This window comes from Pecten maximus, chromosome 1 (assembly GCF_902652985.1).
Source record: "Pecten maximus chromosome 1, xPecMax1.1, whole genome shotgun sequence".
Lineage (NCBI taxonomy): Eukaryota > Metazoa > Mollusca > Bivalvia > Pectinida > Pectinidae > Pecten > Pecten maximus.
Window position 1 is genome coordinate 53,861,567 of NC_047015.1, and position 18,879 is coordinate 53,880,445.

General features: G+C 32.5%; 1 protein-coding gene across 1 annotated transcript in view; it reads right to left on the reverse strand.

Annotated features, from left to right (window-relative positions):
- Positions 1 to 18,879, reverse strand: part of LOC117318875 (protocadherin Fat 4-like) — a 63,076-nt gene that overhangs the window by 43,852 nt on the left and 345 nt on the right. The window contains exons 2-12 of the mRNA XM_033873834.1: positions 18,580 to 18,652; positions 17,694 to 17,720; positions 16,121 to 16,213; positions 15,557 to 15,702; positions 14,761 to 14,817; positions 13,596 to 13,688; positions 11,552 to 11,662; positions 10,833 to 10,979; positions 8,193 to 8,333; positions 6,935 to 7,010; positions 3,985 to 3,996 (exon numbers count right to left, since the gene is read on the reverse strand). Of these exons, the coding sequence (XP_033729725.1) occupies positions 3,985 to 3,996; positions 6,935 to 7,010; positions 8,193 to 8,333; positions 10,833 to 10,979; positions 11,552 to 11,662; positions 13,596 to 13,688; positions 14,761 to 14,817; positions 15,557 to 15,702; positions 16,121 to 16,213; positions 17,694 to 17,720; positions 18,580 to 18,613 (937 nt within the window). The 5' untranslated portion in view covers positions 18,614 to 18,652. The remainder of the gene's footprint in view (positions 1 to 3,984; positions 3,997 to 6,934; positions 7,011 to 8,192; positions 8,334 to 10,832; positions 10,980 to 11,551; positions 11,663 to 13,595; positions 13,689 to 14,760; positions 14,818 to 15,556; positions 15,703 to 16,120; positions 16,214 to 17,693; positions 17,721 to 18,579; positions 18,653 to 18,879) is intronic.

Sequence of the window (18,879 nt, forward strand, 5' to 3'; positions counted from 1 at the left end):
AAATATCAAAATAGAATATAATGGCAAGAAAATCTATGCTCTAGATTAAGATGAAATTGAGGTATTTTATAAAATTATCATCGGGAACGGACAGCCTAATCTGAGATTGATTTTTCCAAGTATCCAAATTTTGAAAGGAGTGTTATTTTTCCCCTTGAAGCATATTTTCCAAAATGCCTTTCCATGATTTTGAGATAATTGAAAAATCTACATTTTTATCTAAACAGGTATTTTTTATAGGAATGTTTTGTCTTTAATTAAATGAAAAAATCATATTGATGAATGAAAATTTGAAAAAAAACAAAATTGAAAATTTATCTTATGATTTACTCTTATATAGATAGACGATGAAAAATTGAGATTTTATGATAACAACATTTGACTGTGACAGAGAACAGCTAACGAGCGTTTTACTTAACAGTATAGCAGTATATCAAGAACATTCTTCAAGCTTCCTTATTAGTTTCTTAGTACTTACTTGCTCTGCAACATTAGCATCACATACATTTACAAACATTGACAAAATGAAAAATAAAGTTATTTTAGCCTTTTCTTTTAAATGTTTATTTGGTTCAAGCAGATTGTTGCAGAATGGATAATCAATGAAGTAACATGTACCAGTTCACCAAAACTTTTCATGGACATCAGTTAATTTTACATTATAACTTGTAGTACACACAGCATTACTTCCATGTTTTTTTAGTTCGCAGAAATATTTTTAATAATTAGAAGCAGGAACTGCAATACAAATACATGATTATTATATTATTTTAGGTAAAGCATCAAACAACATATAGACTGTATCACACGCATATTAAAAATTATTGAACCATGAACTCATGTGTTACAAGACCATGCATTTCAAATTCTGATTTTAAGACTTTCACATGCATGTTAAACTGTAAAAATGTTTTAGCATATCTTGAAATTTTCAATATGCAGAATACTGCTTTACTCTTTTATTTGAATTATGATATGTGGTAATTTAAATATTAAACTATGAACCAAACTTATTTTTTAATTATTTTACCAAATGCCAAAGATTTGGCATAGAATATAATTAACAGCAATATATGTATTAATCACAAATACATGTACATGTATATGAATTGTGTAAAATTTCAAGTTTTGCCGCATATTCAAAATGGTTATTAATTCTCCTTGGGAAAAAATATATAAAAACTAATAAATGAAATTTAATGTTTGGTTTTGAATTTTTTTTTTGCTATAATGTAATAAACATATTTAGAAAATTTATCATTTTTTTCTTCAGATTTTACTATTTAGTTCATAGCTCAAAAAATTGTCCTACACAAAAATTCAGAGGATATGGTAGGTCTTCAAAATTTCAACTGATATATCACTAATGCGATGAACATTTTTACAGTATGCAAAATTACCAGTTACAATAACACTGTTTAAAGCATATCGACTATCTTATCAGCGACAGGCCAACACACACAACGCACATGCAAATGTCATGCATGCCTGATACAGATCTTCACAATACATATATTAAACAATGCAATAATACCTATCAAAACAGATATCAGTAGAAAACAAATAAACTGGTATATATGTAGGTAAAACCGAGAATAGAGAATGTTCCACAAACACCTGTACCAAGAAAATACATGTACAGAGCCAGGACAAAAGTATTCGGACGATCAAATGGGTTAGAAATAACGTTATCCTACGAATACTTTTGTCCGACGTCTGTAGATACTTCAAGTTCATAGAAACTTCCCAATTTCACCAATAAAAAAGCAAACTTGTTTTATTATCTAAAGATACAATTAGATCTAGATTTTCTTCAAACAGATACTAAGGGAAAATTATACAATATATGAAATGGAAGAGGTACCAAAAGATCGAATACAGACCACAGACAAGTAAGTGTTTCTTAATTAAGAAAACTCTCAATAGAAAATCTCCATATGAAAACACATTAATTTTTGTGCATTAAACACAATGTTTTCTTATTGAAAATTAACCAAAAGAAATTTTCTGAAATTAAGAACTTTTTAATGAAACTCAGGGTTTTGAGATTTGTCCATTTCCCAGAAGAAGTCAAATACTTGGTTTATATAAACCCATTTCAAATTATGAAATTAAGTTCTGCATGATAATTAGCTTCATTCTTTTGAGATTTAGATGAGAATTATAACTATTTTATCATAAAACAAAACACTTGTATCAAAAATTTCACAAAAACTTTGCAAAAAATTAAGGATGTAATTGATCATATATTGAACATTTTAAAGAAAATCTTAAAATAGTTTAACAGTAAATAAAATTCGCTTTCTCTGTATCAACAAGGACATTATTTCTCAATTAAAGACAATTTGATTAAGTTTTCAACTACATGTACTATTTACAAAATTTCTGAAAATTCTCTAATTTTATCAAAACAGTATCTACAACTAGCTTTCTCTTCTAAATTTACTCCTATATTTAGTTGCTATGGCAACCACCTATAGCCTCTCTCTGGTCCTCAAAGCAGATACTGGATGATATGATGATTTTACATTTAATTTTAAACAACTAACAAAATAAATCTGCAGCCCTCTTACAATTTACATAAATTTTTATTTTAAATTTAAATCAAATCTGTCACAGTACTTGTAATAAAATTTGAGAAATTCAATATTCTGGTAACAAGAAAGCATAAATTTTAAGACCTGTTTTTTCCAGATCATTTGAATGAAACATAATGTCAAATTGTAGGAGAACTTGAGTATACACCTAACACACCTTCAATTTAAACTCTGATTTTTAAAAATATTTACACAACACCGAATGATGCTATATTGGGTCAAAGTCGCAATTCATTTTGATGAATAAAAAAAAAACAGAAGCAGAACTGAAAATAAATGAAAATATCAATATAAATGAAAAAAACAAATGAAAATATTGAAACAAATAAAAGAGAATAAATATAAATAAAATAAAATAAAATTGAAAAAAAAATGATGAAATAAATAACCAATGATGATTCAAAAGGGAAAAAAATCAACAAAAAATAAATGGAAAAAAAAACAAGAATAAATTGAATTAGAAAATTAAAAAAAAAACAACACTAACTTAGAAAAAAAACTAAAATTCTAAATTCCATATTGTCACTTATCATGACTATAATATGAATTTGGAAATGATTTTTCCTTGGCCCCCTTTTTTCTTCGGGCCCTATAAAAATAGGTACTTTCTGTAGTTGTACCAAAATGACATCAAAATGAAATTACAGTATAGCTGTACAAAAAAAATATTAAAAATTAACAAGAAATTCAAGTGATTGATGCTTGCAACACAATTTTGCCAATAAGGTGACCAAGGTCTTCATTTCGGTCTCAAAATTTCCAAATTTCACTTTGACCCATCGTAAACAACAAAAGCCAATGATTTCTCAATACCTGCAGTGCTAGTATCCTAAATCTTTTGAAGCATGTTGTCGGAAAATGTAAATTTCCATGTTTTTTTCAAATTAATTCTCAATACCAGCACTAATATCCTAAATCTTTTGAAGCATGATGTCGGAAAATGTAAATTTCCATGTTTTTTTCTAATTAATTCTCAATACCAGCACTAATATCCTAAATCTTTTGAAGCATGATGTCGGAAAATGTAAATTTCAATGGTTTTTTTCTAATGAATTCTAAATACCAGCTCAAGTATCCTAAATCTTTTGAAGCATGACGTCATGATATCAGAAAATGTAAATTTCAATGATGCGGTTTTACTTAACATGATGATACAAGTTAATTAGTAATTCTCATTTTAAAATGACATGCAAATTCAGTTCATGGCAGAGAGCCAGTGTCTGCATGCACATGAATGGGATGCATGATTAACAATACACATGCAGACCAAATATGGACGTATGTAAATATATATATATATAAAGGTAATGGCGGATTTCGGCATGCAATATAAAGCAGTCTCACACAACATGTAATCAATATGACCTTGACCTCTGTCGATACTTACTGCCCGATACATCTAGGTAGCGGAGGGATCAAAAACATTAGTTAATTAGATGAGAAACAGAATATTATACTCTTCCTAATATATTTATCCAGCAATAAGCTCAGAGGGCTTACACATAACTGATACTTCTGACTCCCATTTGAGGGTGCACTTATAATATCCTATTGACAGCCAGGGTCATTTAAGGGCGTGCCCGGTTTTGGAAGTGGAAGAAAGCCTGAGTGCCCGGAGAAAAATCACCAACCTATGGTCAGTACCTGGCAACTGCCCCATGTGTGTTTCGAACTCGCAACCCAGAGGTGGAGGGCTAGTGATAAAGTGTCGGGACACCTTAACCACTCGACCACCTCGGCCCCTTTTAGCATAGGACATTGGATGGTTGGTTATCATTAAACTGTTTTGGATGGGGATAATGTTATTGACAAGCTTGAGCTAATTGCTGGATAAAACTTTCACAGTACATGACTGTAAAATTCTTTCATTTCAACTTGTGATTGACAATACTATTTATATACTGTATATATATACTTTTGTTGTATCATTAACATGTCAAATTGCAATTTGTTGTATGGAAAATATGGTGTAATCAATTATTAAATTCTTGCCGAAATAATTAAGTAGCATATGATATTTATGATTAAATTGATGAATATAATATTTTTGTAGGTATTACTTTTTATAGATACAGATTAAATAAATGGTACCCCAACTTTTGAATGTTACCTTTATTTCAAGACAATTTTAGCGCGACAGGTTACAAAAATCCTTTTAAAAGATATTTCAAGACAAAAAATATTTCAAAACTATTTTTAAGAAACGTTCAATGATATTTCTAGATCATATTGCTATCGAGACTTCATTTTTGAAAAAGAAGTAGATTTCAAGCAAATGAAATATTTACATGTTTTCAAATTGTAAATATGCCTCATATCTTGCTAATAGGAGAAATACCAGAAAAATGAAAAAAAAACATTATCAAAACTGAAACATGAGTATTTACTAGAATAACATGGTGTTTGCAAGTAATTTACAAAGAAAATTAATTATTAATGACACATTAAGTTGAGTATGTTAAAATACCTTACCAGGTAACATGAAACTCAATAATTAAAGAGTTTCTGATATATATAGAAGGTGAGTAATTATGAAAAATGAATACTTATATCATCAGTGGATTTTCATTTGTTTAAATATATATAAATGTTATTAAAAGGAACAGATATCTAAAGTCTATCATGCAGGAAGTTCTTCTGGAAAGTTCAGATCCTGGGTAAGAACATGAACTCTTGTCTAAAAGTTCTGATCCCTGAATAGAATTATGATCTCATCTATGTGTCCCCCATGGGAGTCCCACATTGATGTCCCACATAGGTGACCTACATTAATGTCCCACATATGGGTGACCTACATTAATGTCCCATATGGGTGACCTACATTAATGTCCCACATGGACGTCCCACATTGATGACCCACAGTGACCTACATTGATGTCCCATATGGGTGACCTACATTAATGTCCCATATGGGTGACCTACATTAATGTCCCATATGGGTGACCTACATTAATGTCCCATATGGGTGACCTACATTAATGTCCCATATGGGTGACCTACATTAATGTCCCCAATGGACATCCCACATTGATGTCCCATATGGGTGACCTACATTAATGTCCCATATGGGTGACCTACATTAATGTCCCATATGGGTGACCTACATTAATGTCCCATATGGGTGACCTACATTAATGTCCCAATGGACATCCCACATTGATGACCCAGTGACCTACATTGATGTCCCATATGGGTGACCTACATATTGATGTCCCACATGGGTGACCTACATATTGATGCCCCACATAGGTGACCTACATATTGATGTCCCACATGGGTGACCTACATATTGATGCCCCACATAGGTGACCTACATATTGATGTCTCACATGGGTGACCTACATATTGATGCCCCACATAGGTGACCTACATATTGATGCCCCACATGGGTGACCTACATTGATGTCCCACATGAAACATGTACATACATAGATGTGCAGAAAATAGAACTATTATTACAAACTGTATGGACATTATTTGCCAAGGTAAGCTAGATATAACTCATGTTACATTTATATATAACGTATTTCTATCAATGTGGAAATAAAGAAGGCCAAACTGATTTGATATAATTTGTGTTATATTTAATTTAGCTACATAAACATTTCCCTGAAATTCTAAAAAGCTATTTTGCTGTTTAGATATTTTAGCAAAACTTAATAAAAAAGCATTATACCAAATTCTATAAAGCGAAACAAAAATTGTAAATATATATATATAGAATAATTGGTTTAAAAACTGTTTCCTTCCTGAAAAAAAAACTTGTCTGAAATAGTAATTAACTGTATGCTTAATTATATACTTTTACATTTTCAAGCTTAACATGAATTTGGATGTAAGCATTTCATCCTCAATTGAATTTGAATAAAACACTGAATATCAATGTCTGAGTTTGATTATGAATATTCATGGTTTTTAGATGTCTATATTATCATCATGAAGAAAATATCAGTATAACGCAATGGACAATTTGATAAACTCAAGTTACAGCCCTACCGGAAATGTCATCCAAAATTATATTTCTGGCCGCCATATTGGTTTAGATGTTGGGGATGGTAACACAGAATTAGGGTAAGGATATCAATTTTGTGGATCATGGTCACATTTCAGAAAATCACTCACCACTACCGATAAGCAACATCTACTTTGCAAATTACATCAACCATCACAGTAAATTGTAAACCAAAATCATGTCTACTGGAGAAGCAGACAAAAGACAACAGCAAAATGCATTTGTATTATTTAACCATATCAAACGTCTTGATAAAACTTCACTCAAATTGAGAAATCTACTTCCAAAACTGTCAATCAAATTGAGAAATGTACATCAAGCCTACCTATGATCGAGATGTTGAGTAGACGTGGATTCCCTTCATCACCGTCCCTCACGGTTACCGCTGACAGACGCTTGCCCTGTAAAATGAATATTTTTTTTTCATAGCTACTCAAACGTTATAGTATTATGTTTTACAATTGATGTTACCTTATAATTATTGTATTAATAATAAAACAAAAGATAATTAGAAAGAAAGAACGGGAAAAAAAGGAAAGAAAGAAAGACAGAAAGAAAGACTTTAAAAGAAAGAAAGAAAGAAAGAGATGATAAGGAATGAAATTATAAAAAAAAAAACTATTAAAGTTGATTGTATTAAAAAAATAAGTATATATTTTTTAGAAAAACTTCTGCTAGTTATAATCTATTGGAATAGTCTGTGTTATTGTCATGTGGTAATATAAGTGTGAGAAAATGAGATGTGTATCATGTGTCAGTTGTGTGGCGAGTGAGAGCCCCCCTGTGCGGCCCCAACCTTGGCAGCCTTCCAATGTTTACATGTTCTGGGGAATTAAATGTTTGTGTGTAAAAAAAAAAAAAAAAAAAGAAAACCTCACAATTGTATGTTAGCTAAAAGTGAAAATAGATATATATTTTCATCAACGCTTCATCATTATTTAACAGATTTTATCAACAAATTCTAACAAAACTTGACTTCACAATGGGATTGATTTATTCCGGTTGAGGCTTCATGATAATGAATGACTCGAACAGAGTTAGAGTTTCCTCCAATAATTTCATAAGATTTACTGGGTTATGATTAAATAAGCGAGTCAGTGACTCAGATTTAAGGCATCCTGAACAAACTCAGATTTTATTCAACATTAACAAACTTAAGAGCACATGACTCAGACAAGAATTATTTGACCTAATGACTCAATATTGGATGGTTTATTTTTGACTTGTTGACTCAGATTTGAGATTCAGGATGACTAACGATTGGATGGCTTATTGTTTTACTCATTGACTCAGATATAGGATGGAATGACATATATTTTACTCATTGACTCAGATTTAGGACTGGATGGCTAATATTTGACTTAATCATTCTTACTGAGGACTGGTTAGCTAATATTTGATTAATGACTCAGATTTAGGATTGCACGAAAACAGTTGTGACTCACAGACCTAGTACATGTATTTATTGATACCATCAGTAATCACTAACCTTGACTTCATCAATTACATTTTAAAACTCATTAAAACTCACTCATTCAAAACTCAAGTTAACATCATCAGCAATAGAATCTAAATTAACATACTATATCTGAGCCTTCAAATGCAAACACTTTCAGAGAACTGGTGCCAAAGACGGGTGGTGAATCCTGCTCGTCGTAGACATCAATAGCAACGTTGACTGTCACCTCATTACTAGCTCCATCTTGCTTTCCGGTTGGGTTGTCCTGCAAATAAACATTATTACATTTACAGAAGTCTACAATTATGTAGTCACATTGGGTACCAATACAACTTAGAGATCAGACAGCTCAATTGGTTAGACTGTCCGTAGAGAGTTTGGACGTCCTGCGTTTGACCACATTTCAGCGCTGCTTGTGACAGACCTTCATTTCAAACAGAGCATGTTGCTGTTTTTTGACAGGTTTGACCTTATAAACTTACACTGCCGGCGTCCTTATTCATCAATGTGTCAATCATTTACAATTTCATAATCCACTTAATTTTTTTAAATTTTATAACAAGAGGCCCATGGGGCCTGTATCGCTCACCTGGTTGGATTAGACCAAATGTCAAAATAATGTTCATGTTCATGTTCAATTCGTTTTATTTGTCAATCTCAAACAATGCTATATGTAGTTATAGTGTGGGAATCCGAACTGCTTTAAAGAAGTAACGAAGTCCAGACTCTCTAAGGGTCTGAAAGACCTCAAGAATTGTTTTTAGAACATCCATTTATAACTTTATTACTAGTAGCTATTTAAAAGAATTACCTCTATTTCCCCTATGGGGCCCCGCCCCTTTGGCCCCTCAAGGGTAAGAGTCACCATTTATGCAAAATCTGTTACCCTTCCCCCAATGATGTTTCTGACCAAATTGGGTTCAAATCCATTCATAACTTTATGACTAGTAGCGATTGAAAGGAATTACCTCTATTTCCCCTATGGGGCCCCACCCCTTTGGCCCCTCAGGGGTCAGAGTCACCATTTATGCAAAATCTGTTCCCCTTCCCTCAATGATGCTTCTGACTAAATTGGGTTCAAATCCTTTCATAACTTTATGACTAATAGCGATTTAAAGAAATTTCCTCTATTTCCCCTACTGGGCCCCACCCATTTGTTTAGAGACACCATTTATGCAAAATCTGTTCCCCTTCCCCCAAGAATGCTTCTGACCAAATTGGGTTCAAATCCATTCATAACTTTATGACTAGTAGCGATTTGAAAGGAATTATCTCTATTTCCCGTATTAGGCCCCGCCACTTTGGCCCCTTGGGGGTAAGAGTCACCATTTATGCAAAATTTTTTCCCCTTCCCCCAAGGATGTTCCTGACTAAATTGGGATCAAATCCATTCATAACTTTATGACTAGTAGCGATTTAAAGGAATTGCATTAATTTCCCCTATTGGGCCATGCCCCTCCGGCCCCTTAGGGGTCAGAGTCACCATTTATGCAAAATCAGTTCCCCTTCTGCCAAGGATGTTTCTGGCCAAATTTGGTCAAAATCCAATAAGAACTTTTTGACTAGTAGCGATTTGAAGCAAATGTTGACGGACGACGGACGGACGATGCGCCATGACATAAGCCCACCGGACCTTTGGTCCAGGTGAGCTAAAAATGGATGACAGAAACCGTGAGGGAAGACGAGATATAGGTCCACAACTAAATAAATAAAACAACAAACCGACTTTGGGCGTACTTTTAGAATTAATATGGGTGTTTTGATAGTAAGTGTACATAGGGGCGCAGCTACACAAATGTCTAACACGGCCATCTATGCCAACGATGATGAAACGTTTTGCGATTTATTCATCAAGCAGCGCAGCATCCTACATGCCATTCGATAATCTGGGAAGATTAATTTATCAGCTACTTGAATCGATAGAAATATCTTATAAAACCATTGCTCTGTCTGAGTGTGCAGAGTTGAAATGTAAATTTGTTGTAATATAATAATCAGTATTGTTTTCGGTCTATCTTCCAGGATGTATACAATTTCGCTTTGAGATCTAGCCGTAGTATTGCAATTTATTGTAATGTGGTCCAGAGTAATTATTATAATTCATTTACTTCCTCTGTTCTGTTTAGGTAAGAGATTACTCATTATGTACATTTCACTGCATTACATGATTGAAAAATGTAGCTCGATGATATTTCGTTATGGCTATTTCATATAAGTAATCATTGTGGGGTGGATGGAAAATGGGTTGTTTGAGTCAACTATTTAATACTTCACATTTGTTGTGAATTCTTCAAAAACATTTCTCTCTTTCCCCAATATTCTGCTTTTTTATATGGTATTTTTATGTTATTTATTTATTTATTTTTTTTATAAATGACACAAGCATAATTTTATCCAGAAAAAGTATGTCCATAAATAGTTGTTGGATTTTTAAAAATGCAATTTTTTTTTTCGTTATTTGTGCTTGAAATCTGGATTAATATACAAGTTAAGTTTAAAAAAAAACAAAAAAAAAAACTATCGCTCAAACGACATCAGGACCCTTCGCCTCTTAAAATCTCTAAATGAAATTTCCGGGAAATTTTTTTTTTTTCGCTTGCTTGCTCCCTTTTATTTTTCCAATTTTCCCAAGAACAACTCATTAATTTGGTGTGGCCTAACCATTTGATATAAAAACCGTATTTACCTGAAATCTGATAATATTCATAGTTAATTCTATTTTTTTTAAAACTGATACGAAGTGTTTCTGACCATGTGTGCTCACCTTTGCTAGGACTGTCATGGTATAAGCTTTCTGTGTTTCGTAATCCAGAACCTTTTTTACGTAAATGTAAGCCCTGTACCTTTGTACATTGTCGCCTAGGACGAAATTTTCTTCTGTCAGTCCAAATGTATCACAAGCCTCAATACTCTGTAACAGAAAAAACATTCTTTTCCAATCAAAACTCTGAGTGATATGACAAGAGTTGCAAATCCATAATAGATTACTGATCATAACTGGAAAGGCCATCTTTCAAAATTGGATACATACAAATTCAAATCCTCAAAAATCTACATTATCGGTCGTATTCATTCATTTAACTCAAAAATCAATCCAACTTACCTAGAATTCGCATACGAATGAATTAACGAAATGTGTCAACAATTAACATTTTTACTATGCATTAAAGTATAAGCTGTGAAATTTATTGGTTCGAAAGATAATGGGAAATATGATGATCGATTATGAACAATTACAAGCAATTATCTGATTGAGAGCCAATCAATACGGGACATGATATCTTTTTTTCAGTTCAAGCAAAAATCATTCCAGCACTAAACTTTCAACATCTTAAATCATCCTTTTTTTTTACAGAAAAATCTACAATACAGAAGACATCAATAATTCTTGCCTGGAAGGCAATAGGTTAAGACTACTTACTAAATTAATAACATTTATGAATCGATAATATTTATGATGTCCTTGACCTTTGATCGTCTTACCTTTGTATTATTCACCACTGATAAGCAGCTCAGTGTTAATTGAGCATTCCAACCAACGTCAATATCTGAGACAATGATATCACTGAAGATGGTGGTTCCTATCTGGACATTCTAAAGAACCAATCAAAATGATTGTTAGTACAGGTCTAACCAATCAAAATTATAGTTAGTACAGGTCTGACCAATCAAAATCATTGTCAGCAAAGATTGAACCAACCAAATTATTGTTGATACAGATTGAACCAACTAAAATCATTTTTATTACATCTAACTAATCAATCCTGCTGTCAAGATAGATTGAACCGATCAACTTCATTGTTGGTCTAATCAATCCTGTTTTGTATGTATCGGACCAATCAAAATCATTGTCAGTACAGAATGAACCAATCAAAATCATTGTTGGTCTAACCAATCCTGTTAAGTATATGTAAGACCATCCTAAATCATTGAGAGAACATTCTTAAGATGGCTTTTGATTTTTTTGTGAAACTAGACTCAGAAGACTAATTACCCAATACCTGCTACTTACAAATTATCAGGAAACATCAGTAATTTGGGGATTCACAATTTTTCATAAAAAACCCACAGACCATTTTCCAAGAGGACAAATGGGTCTGATGCAATTGCTTATTTTCTTACCTGCTACTTATTGCAACTTTAAAGTTGATTAAGTTCATTAAATTAATGTGGATACTATTAAGTTGATTACCACTTATTTTCAATACAACAGTAGACTGAGCGATTCATTATTTATTTGAACACATTTTGAAGTCTTTCATCCAAGCATGCTTTGGGCTCAATATCATGACCCTGGCATTCTCACTTCTTCCGAAAAAATAATTTCATATCAAATATATATTTGACCCCAGTGACCTTGCAAATATGTAAAGATAATTCATTTGAACAAACTTTGTAACCCTTAACTCAGTATGCTACTGGCCCAATGCTGGTTTTACAACCTTTGACCTCTTGACCTTATGGATTTTGAGAAATCCTTTCAAGGTTTTTACACATTTGACATCTGTGACCTTGAAAGCCAGTTAAGGTTGTGCAATTGAATCCATTCATCCCAGCATGACCTAAGCCTCCTGATTATTGAGAAATTGTGAAAGGGAAAAGTTGACACTGGATGGATACTGCACAGTGGCATAATTAGCTCAAACCCTTTGAGTTTTAATATGAACAAGCATTCTGTGAGTATTGCTAAACCAATACATGTCCCCTACCGGTGCCCCCAAGTTAAAACTTTAGCCAAATTTGAGTAAAAAAAGTTTAGCCACAACTGAAATATGATGATTTTATGAAAAATAAGTTCATTCCAAACAATGTGTAAATTCAACTCTATTGGGGTGAATAAACAATGTTTCATGCCCATAAAAGATATTCTGGTAGGTATTCTTTCGGTATGTGTACTCTACAGAGTAAAAGAATCTAAAGTGAATTTAAATTGAAATGTGTAATAACAGCCTTGGATTGAAATACATATTTGTATAAACATGATTCTGCATAGCACAGCATAGTAGTACACTGATTTTATTCCAAAAGAATCTCACATCAGTGAAGCATTCAATACAGAGAAAACAGTTAAGTCCATATTATGGAAAAAAATTCAAAAAATGAAAATATTTTTTTTCATTTTCAACTGTACAAAAGTAATGCCACACACCCAAAGAACCTCTATGCAAAGAATCAGCATCCTAATACCATAATTAAGTGAATGGTGTGCCATTATAAAACTTTAACCAAAACTTTAACCTGAAGAATACAGAGAAAAAAGTTAAGTTCATAATATGGCAAAAATTTCAAAAAATGAAAATAATTTTTTCAGTTTTAACCATACAAAAGTAATGCCACATACCCAAAGAACCTCTATGCAAAGAATCAGCATCCTAATACCATTATTAAGTGAATGATGTGCCATTATAAAACTTTAACCAAAACTTTAACCGGACGGACGGACGGACTGACAGACAGACAGACGAGCGGATGCAGGCAAAACCTATAGTCCCCCCGGTTTCACCGGTAGGGGACTAAAATTACTTACCTCAGAAACCTGAATACCATATCCTAAATTCCTCTCAAAAATTGGGGCATTGTCATTTTTATCCAACACTGAAACCTTGATCGGATCACTGGTCTGTAAAATTGGAATAAACATGTTGTATTAAAAAGTACTGTATGTTAATACACTAGTGTGGCCATCTTATGGTTTTCTATCATTTCCAACAGCAATGCTAGTATATAATACATAACTACAAAACCATGGGGACCACAAGCGTAATTTTAGAAAGAGCCCTCGGCCATTTACTGAATCAGAAAAACATCAATTGATGATGGTGGGCTTAAATTAGCTGTAATTATAAAGGCAAATTGCTATCTTTACTCCAACAACTGCATATAAGAATATATCAATAAAAGGGGCATAACTCTTGTAAAACTTTTAAAAATAATAGTCAGGGATGGGCTCATTAAAGGACAATGGCATGAGTAATTGGTTAGCAATTCTACTGGACATCAACAAATATGAGTGGTCTTATACCAGGACATGGGCTTATTACTGAACATTGGCTTATTGTTGGCTTATTACCTACCAGAAATAGGCTTATAACAAAAGATAGACTTATTACCATATGTATGCGCTTATTACTGGGTATGGGCTTATTATCAAACATGGGCTTATTTCTGGAGGTGGGTTAATTACCAGACATGGGCTTATTACCAAATATGGTCTTATTACCAAACATGGGCTTATTATCAGAAATGGACTTATTATCAGAAATGGACTTATTATCAGAAATGGACTTATTACCAGAAATGGATTTATTACCAGAAATGGGCTTATCACCAGAAATGGGCTTATTACCAGAAATGGGCTTATTACCAGACATGGAATTATTACCAGACATAGACTTATTACCAGAAATGGACTTGTTATACCACTTATCACCAGATATGGACTTATCACCAGATATGGGCTTATTACTGGATATGGGCTAATTACAGGATATGGGCTTATTACCAGACATGGGATTATTACCAGAAATGGGCTTATCACCAGAAATGGGCTTATTACCAGAAATGGGATTATCACCAGATATGGGCTTATTACTGGATATGGGCTAATTACCAGACACAGGATTATTACCAAATACAGTCTTACTACTGGACATAGGCTTATTGACCGATAAAAATTATGGTAATATACTTACTGATACAGTCCCAAGGGTTGCAATAAAAGTTACTACCAAGTCATTGGCATTTGCAGTCTAAAACAGAAGAAACAAGAAATATCTTTAAACAAGAAATATCTTTAAACAAGAAATATCTTTAAACAAGATAAACGGCATAGTTTAATGCTGGTGGTTATGATGTAAAACTTTTTAAAATTTTGGTGATAATAAGACTGCATTTGAATCAGGAATATACGCTTATTAATGTGTTATTTGAAAAATATACATCCACTTATTCAGCTTGCATTCAATCTGAACTTTGTTTCATTTTTAACTGCTTATTTGCATCTTGCATTTGCCGCTACATTGACCAATCACATACTTCATCTTTACCAGTAACGCCACCTGTCGCGTCACATCCGGGGCCAAAAGAATATTATACAGCTATGCCAAAAAAGACAAAGGATTAAATAGACTGGATAAGAAAAAAATCTCAAAATCCATCCTAATTCTTCTGATGTTTTATGTCAATCCATAATTATGGTCATTTGTGTGAAAATTATGTCTAGTTCTTTACCATTTGAATAGTGACCCTGAGGTCTTGCTTGCTTATTTCTTGTAGGTTGCAGAAGTCTGGAGTTCTGATGTTAATTGATACAAGACAGATATAACAATGTTGATACATTGCCAGCTGTATTATATGATATAATTTCATATTCTAATATGTCAGTCATATTTACAAGTGCATTCTGGGATTTGTCACCAATCAAAAAAAATCTGACAGCTTCATAACATGTATCCATGTTTTGGAATTTTAAAATCTTTCGAGACCTACCTCTCTGTCGAGAGGAGCGCCAGTTGTAACAACGCCTGATGATGATACTTTGAAGGAGTTGTCTCCTCCTGCTTCACCTTTACTATACACGATTCCAGTGTTGGGTTGTCCATCCACATAAGCAATTAGCTGGCCAATGAAGGTATCTTCAAACACAAAACTCAAATTACCAAGAATGTTGGAAAACTTGAATGTACGACCATTCAAAACTCAATTCACCAGGAATATTGCAAAATTTTAATCTTTGTCATCAATTAAAACTCAAATTACCAAGAATGTTGGAAAACTTGAATGTACGACCATTCAAAACTCAATTTACCAGGAATATTGCAAAATTTTAATCTTTGTCATCAATTAAAACTCAAATTTACCATGAATGTTGGAAAACTCGAAAGTTTGAATGCAAAATTAATACTCAAATTCACCAAGAATGTTGAAAAACAAATGAGTTGAATCTCAAAATACTGTAAGTATGCATGGTGTCAGATTATATATATTATGTATGTACATGTATATACATTCATGATCGAATTCAGTTACATGTAATCATTTGAAAAAGCTCACCTTCTGGTGTATTTTCCAAAATACCCTGACGTGTTATTTTTTCTTTTAAGTTGCCGTCTACTCCAGTTACATCAAAATCAGGAAAAGTGATTTCTGTAATCAAAAAATTAAAGATTTAGAAGGTTAATTTAGGAGATTACTTATGAAAAGAAAGAAAATTAAAGAAAAAATAATTATCTTAATTATCTAAACTCATAAATAAAATAAATATTATATAAAAATATTGTATATGTATACTGTAAATCACTTATATTTCGCGAGTACTTAATTTTGCGAACTCACCTCATTCGACTTATTCGCGAATACATAATTTCGCTAATTCTGATCACCTCAAAATGACTTTCAAATTCGTGAATGAAGTTAACAGGTCGGCGATATTTCCATGTTGGTAGCTATTTTGTTTATGAGAGTGATGTGACGGTACAATAAAAGTCATGTGATATCGATGTCTGTCTATACTGAATTGTATGTACCGTACCTGTATACGCCTCTAGGCTATATACAAGTGTCACGCCCGTTCATATATAGTTTTTCTGCATTATTTCACCGACTTGACCACGCCACACATCTCCAATTGAACAAAATAGTAACCAAAGATAATTTGCCAGTCCCAATTATGGAAACAGTGAACAAATATGTAGAATCAAGCGATGTGAAGTACGACATACATGTAAGCTTACATAAACAACAGCGCTGGTAATAAAGTATGACGACTTCTGGGTGACCATCTGGGATCCTCGGGATCGGACCTACTGCGCTTAAATTAACTAAATCGTCGTCTAGAAGGTATTTTAGTCCGAGTTCAACTACAATATTAGTGTTCAGCGGGTTTTTGGTGTGAAATTTTGGTGTTTTGTGATATAAAATTACACTCTGATATAAGTATATAATCTATCATTCTATTATTACTTTACTGGCGATGACTGTTCACCAACTAAAGATTATGATAGATTCAAAATGGACGCCACTTATTCTTGTCATTCTTATATAAATATTCGTGAGGGATTTGAATTCGCGTTTGACTCTCCTCGCGAATTAACGTGAAAATAAATCCCATGCGAAATACAAGTGATTTACAGTATATAATTATATTATCTCAGAATTTTTTTTGCTTGCCTGCATGGCTCACAAAAAAAATAAAAACTTCTCGGACTTGTTTCATAAAACCTCATATGAAATGAAAATATTTTTTGGACAAAACTCAGAAAGCTTAGCTTTTACAGGTTTTTGAGTCGAAATGTGCAGGACATTATCAAACAGAGACAGCCATTTGGTTGCGCCATTCACAATAAATGATGTCACATCATTGTCCATATTAAGATGTCAAAATCAATTTCTGATTGCCGTAGCCAATAAAAAATGCTCCATATATATTAAAGCAGTGAGTGACATATGCATAACTAGCTATTACATGTACATGTATAACTATACATGTCACTTACATGTCCCCGCTTAAAATAGTAAAAATGACCTTGACCTTAACCCATATTATGGTCATTACACCTTTCATACAGAGAGGAAACCTTAGTTCAAATAGAAACTTATAATACATCTGGATATAGAATATACATACCTATTCCAATCACAGGAGCCAGAAAAACTAAAAATATATAAAGTGCAATTTGTTAACTATAAAATACAATTGTCAAAAGTGCTCATGCTTACAAAGAGACATGTCAATAATGCATAGGTCCCTTGGAAAAATATCTATAAATGAACCTAAATGTAATACATGTATATATAAACTTTATATAAATTATTCAAAGTTTTGAAACTTTCATGTTATATAATCTTATTGTGTTGGGAAAATCAGTAGAATACGAACAAACATGCTAACAAAATAGAAGTTTGACTTTTATGTATTTGTTTTGATACTTAGTTTAATGGTGTCATTTAGAGTCTAGCTGTAGTATCAAAAGTGAAATATGACCAATTATTTTATATATATAATTGGTAAATAAACAAATGCATGGTTAGGAAGGTAATACATCTTCCTCTTAGCAATAGCAATGCAAATATAGGTCAATTTTCCTCGTGTTCTCAAAGTGAGAACAGGGGCAGTGAATTTTTAATTTCCTAAGGCAATTATATTCATTCTTTTGAAAAGTGCAGCTATTATATATTATATATAAATCAGAAGAGGTCAGTTTTTTCCATGATGGTTCAAAACTGATAATTTTGTATGGAGAAGCTAAGATTTCAAAATGATACAAAGAATTAAGTTGAACATTTATATTAATTTAAATGCTTATTTATATAAATAAGAGAATCTATATAATAAGGTAACATCAAACTATTACCAGACTGCAATTGAAGTGGTCTGTGTACAGACTTGAGTATTCAACAATATTGATCGAGGACAGAACTGCTACTCGACTCAAATTTTGAAGATGATTTTAATTCTATATACAGCTTTAAAATAAATTGTGGTGTGAAGTTTGCAGTTTAACTTTACTTACCTGCTGATATCAGCAGTAACAAGGTACACCTCATCTTTAAGAATTTCCTAAGAGTCACTCATACACTTCAGACCTGTGAAAAAAATATACCACCAATTTATAATTGGACTATGTATATTATGATGACAGCTAGGTGATTATTTGATGGTGTGACTGTCATAGCTATCGGTGTACATGTATAAATTTACAGATCAGTATCGTGTTTTTACAGACTTAAGTGACAGCAATTATAAAAACAGGACTTGTGTTGAACATGAGTTAATGAATGGAATCATATATATATATAAATGGTACACAAAA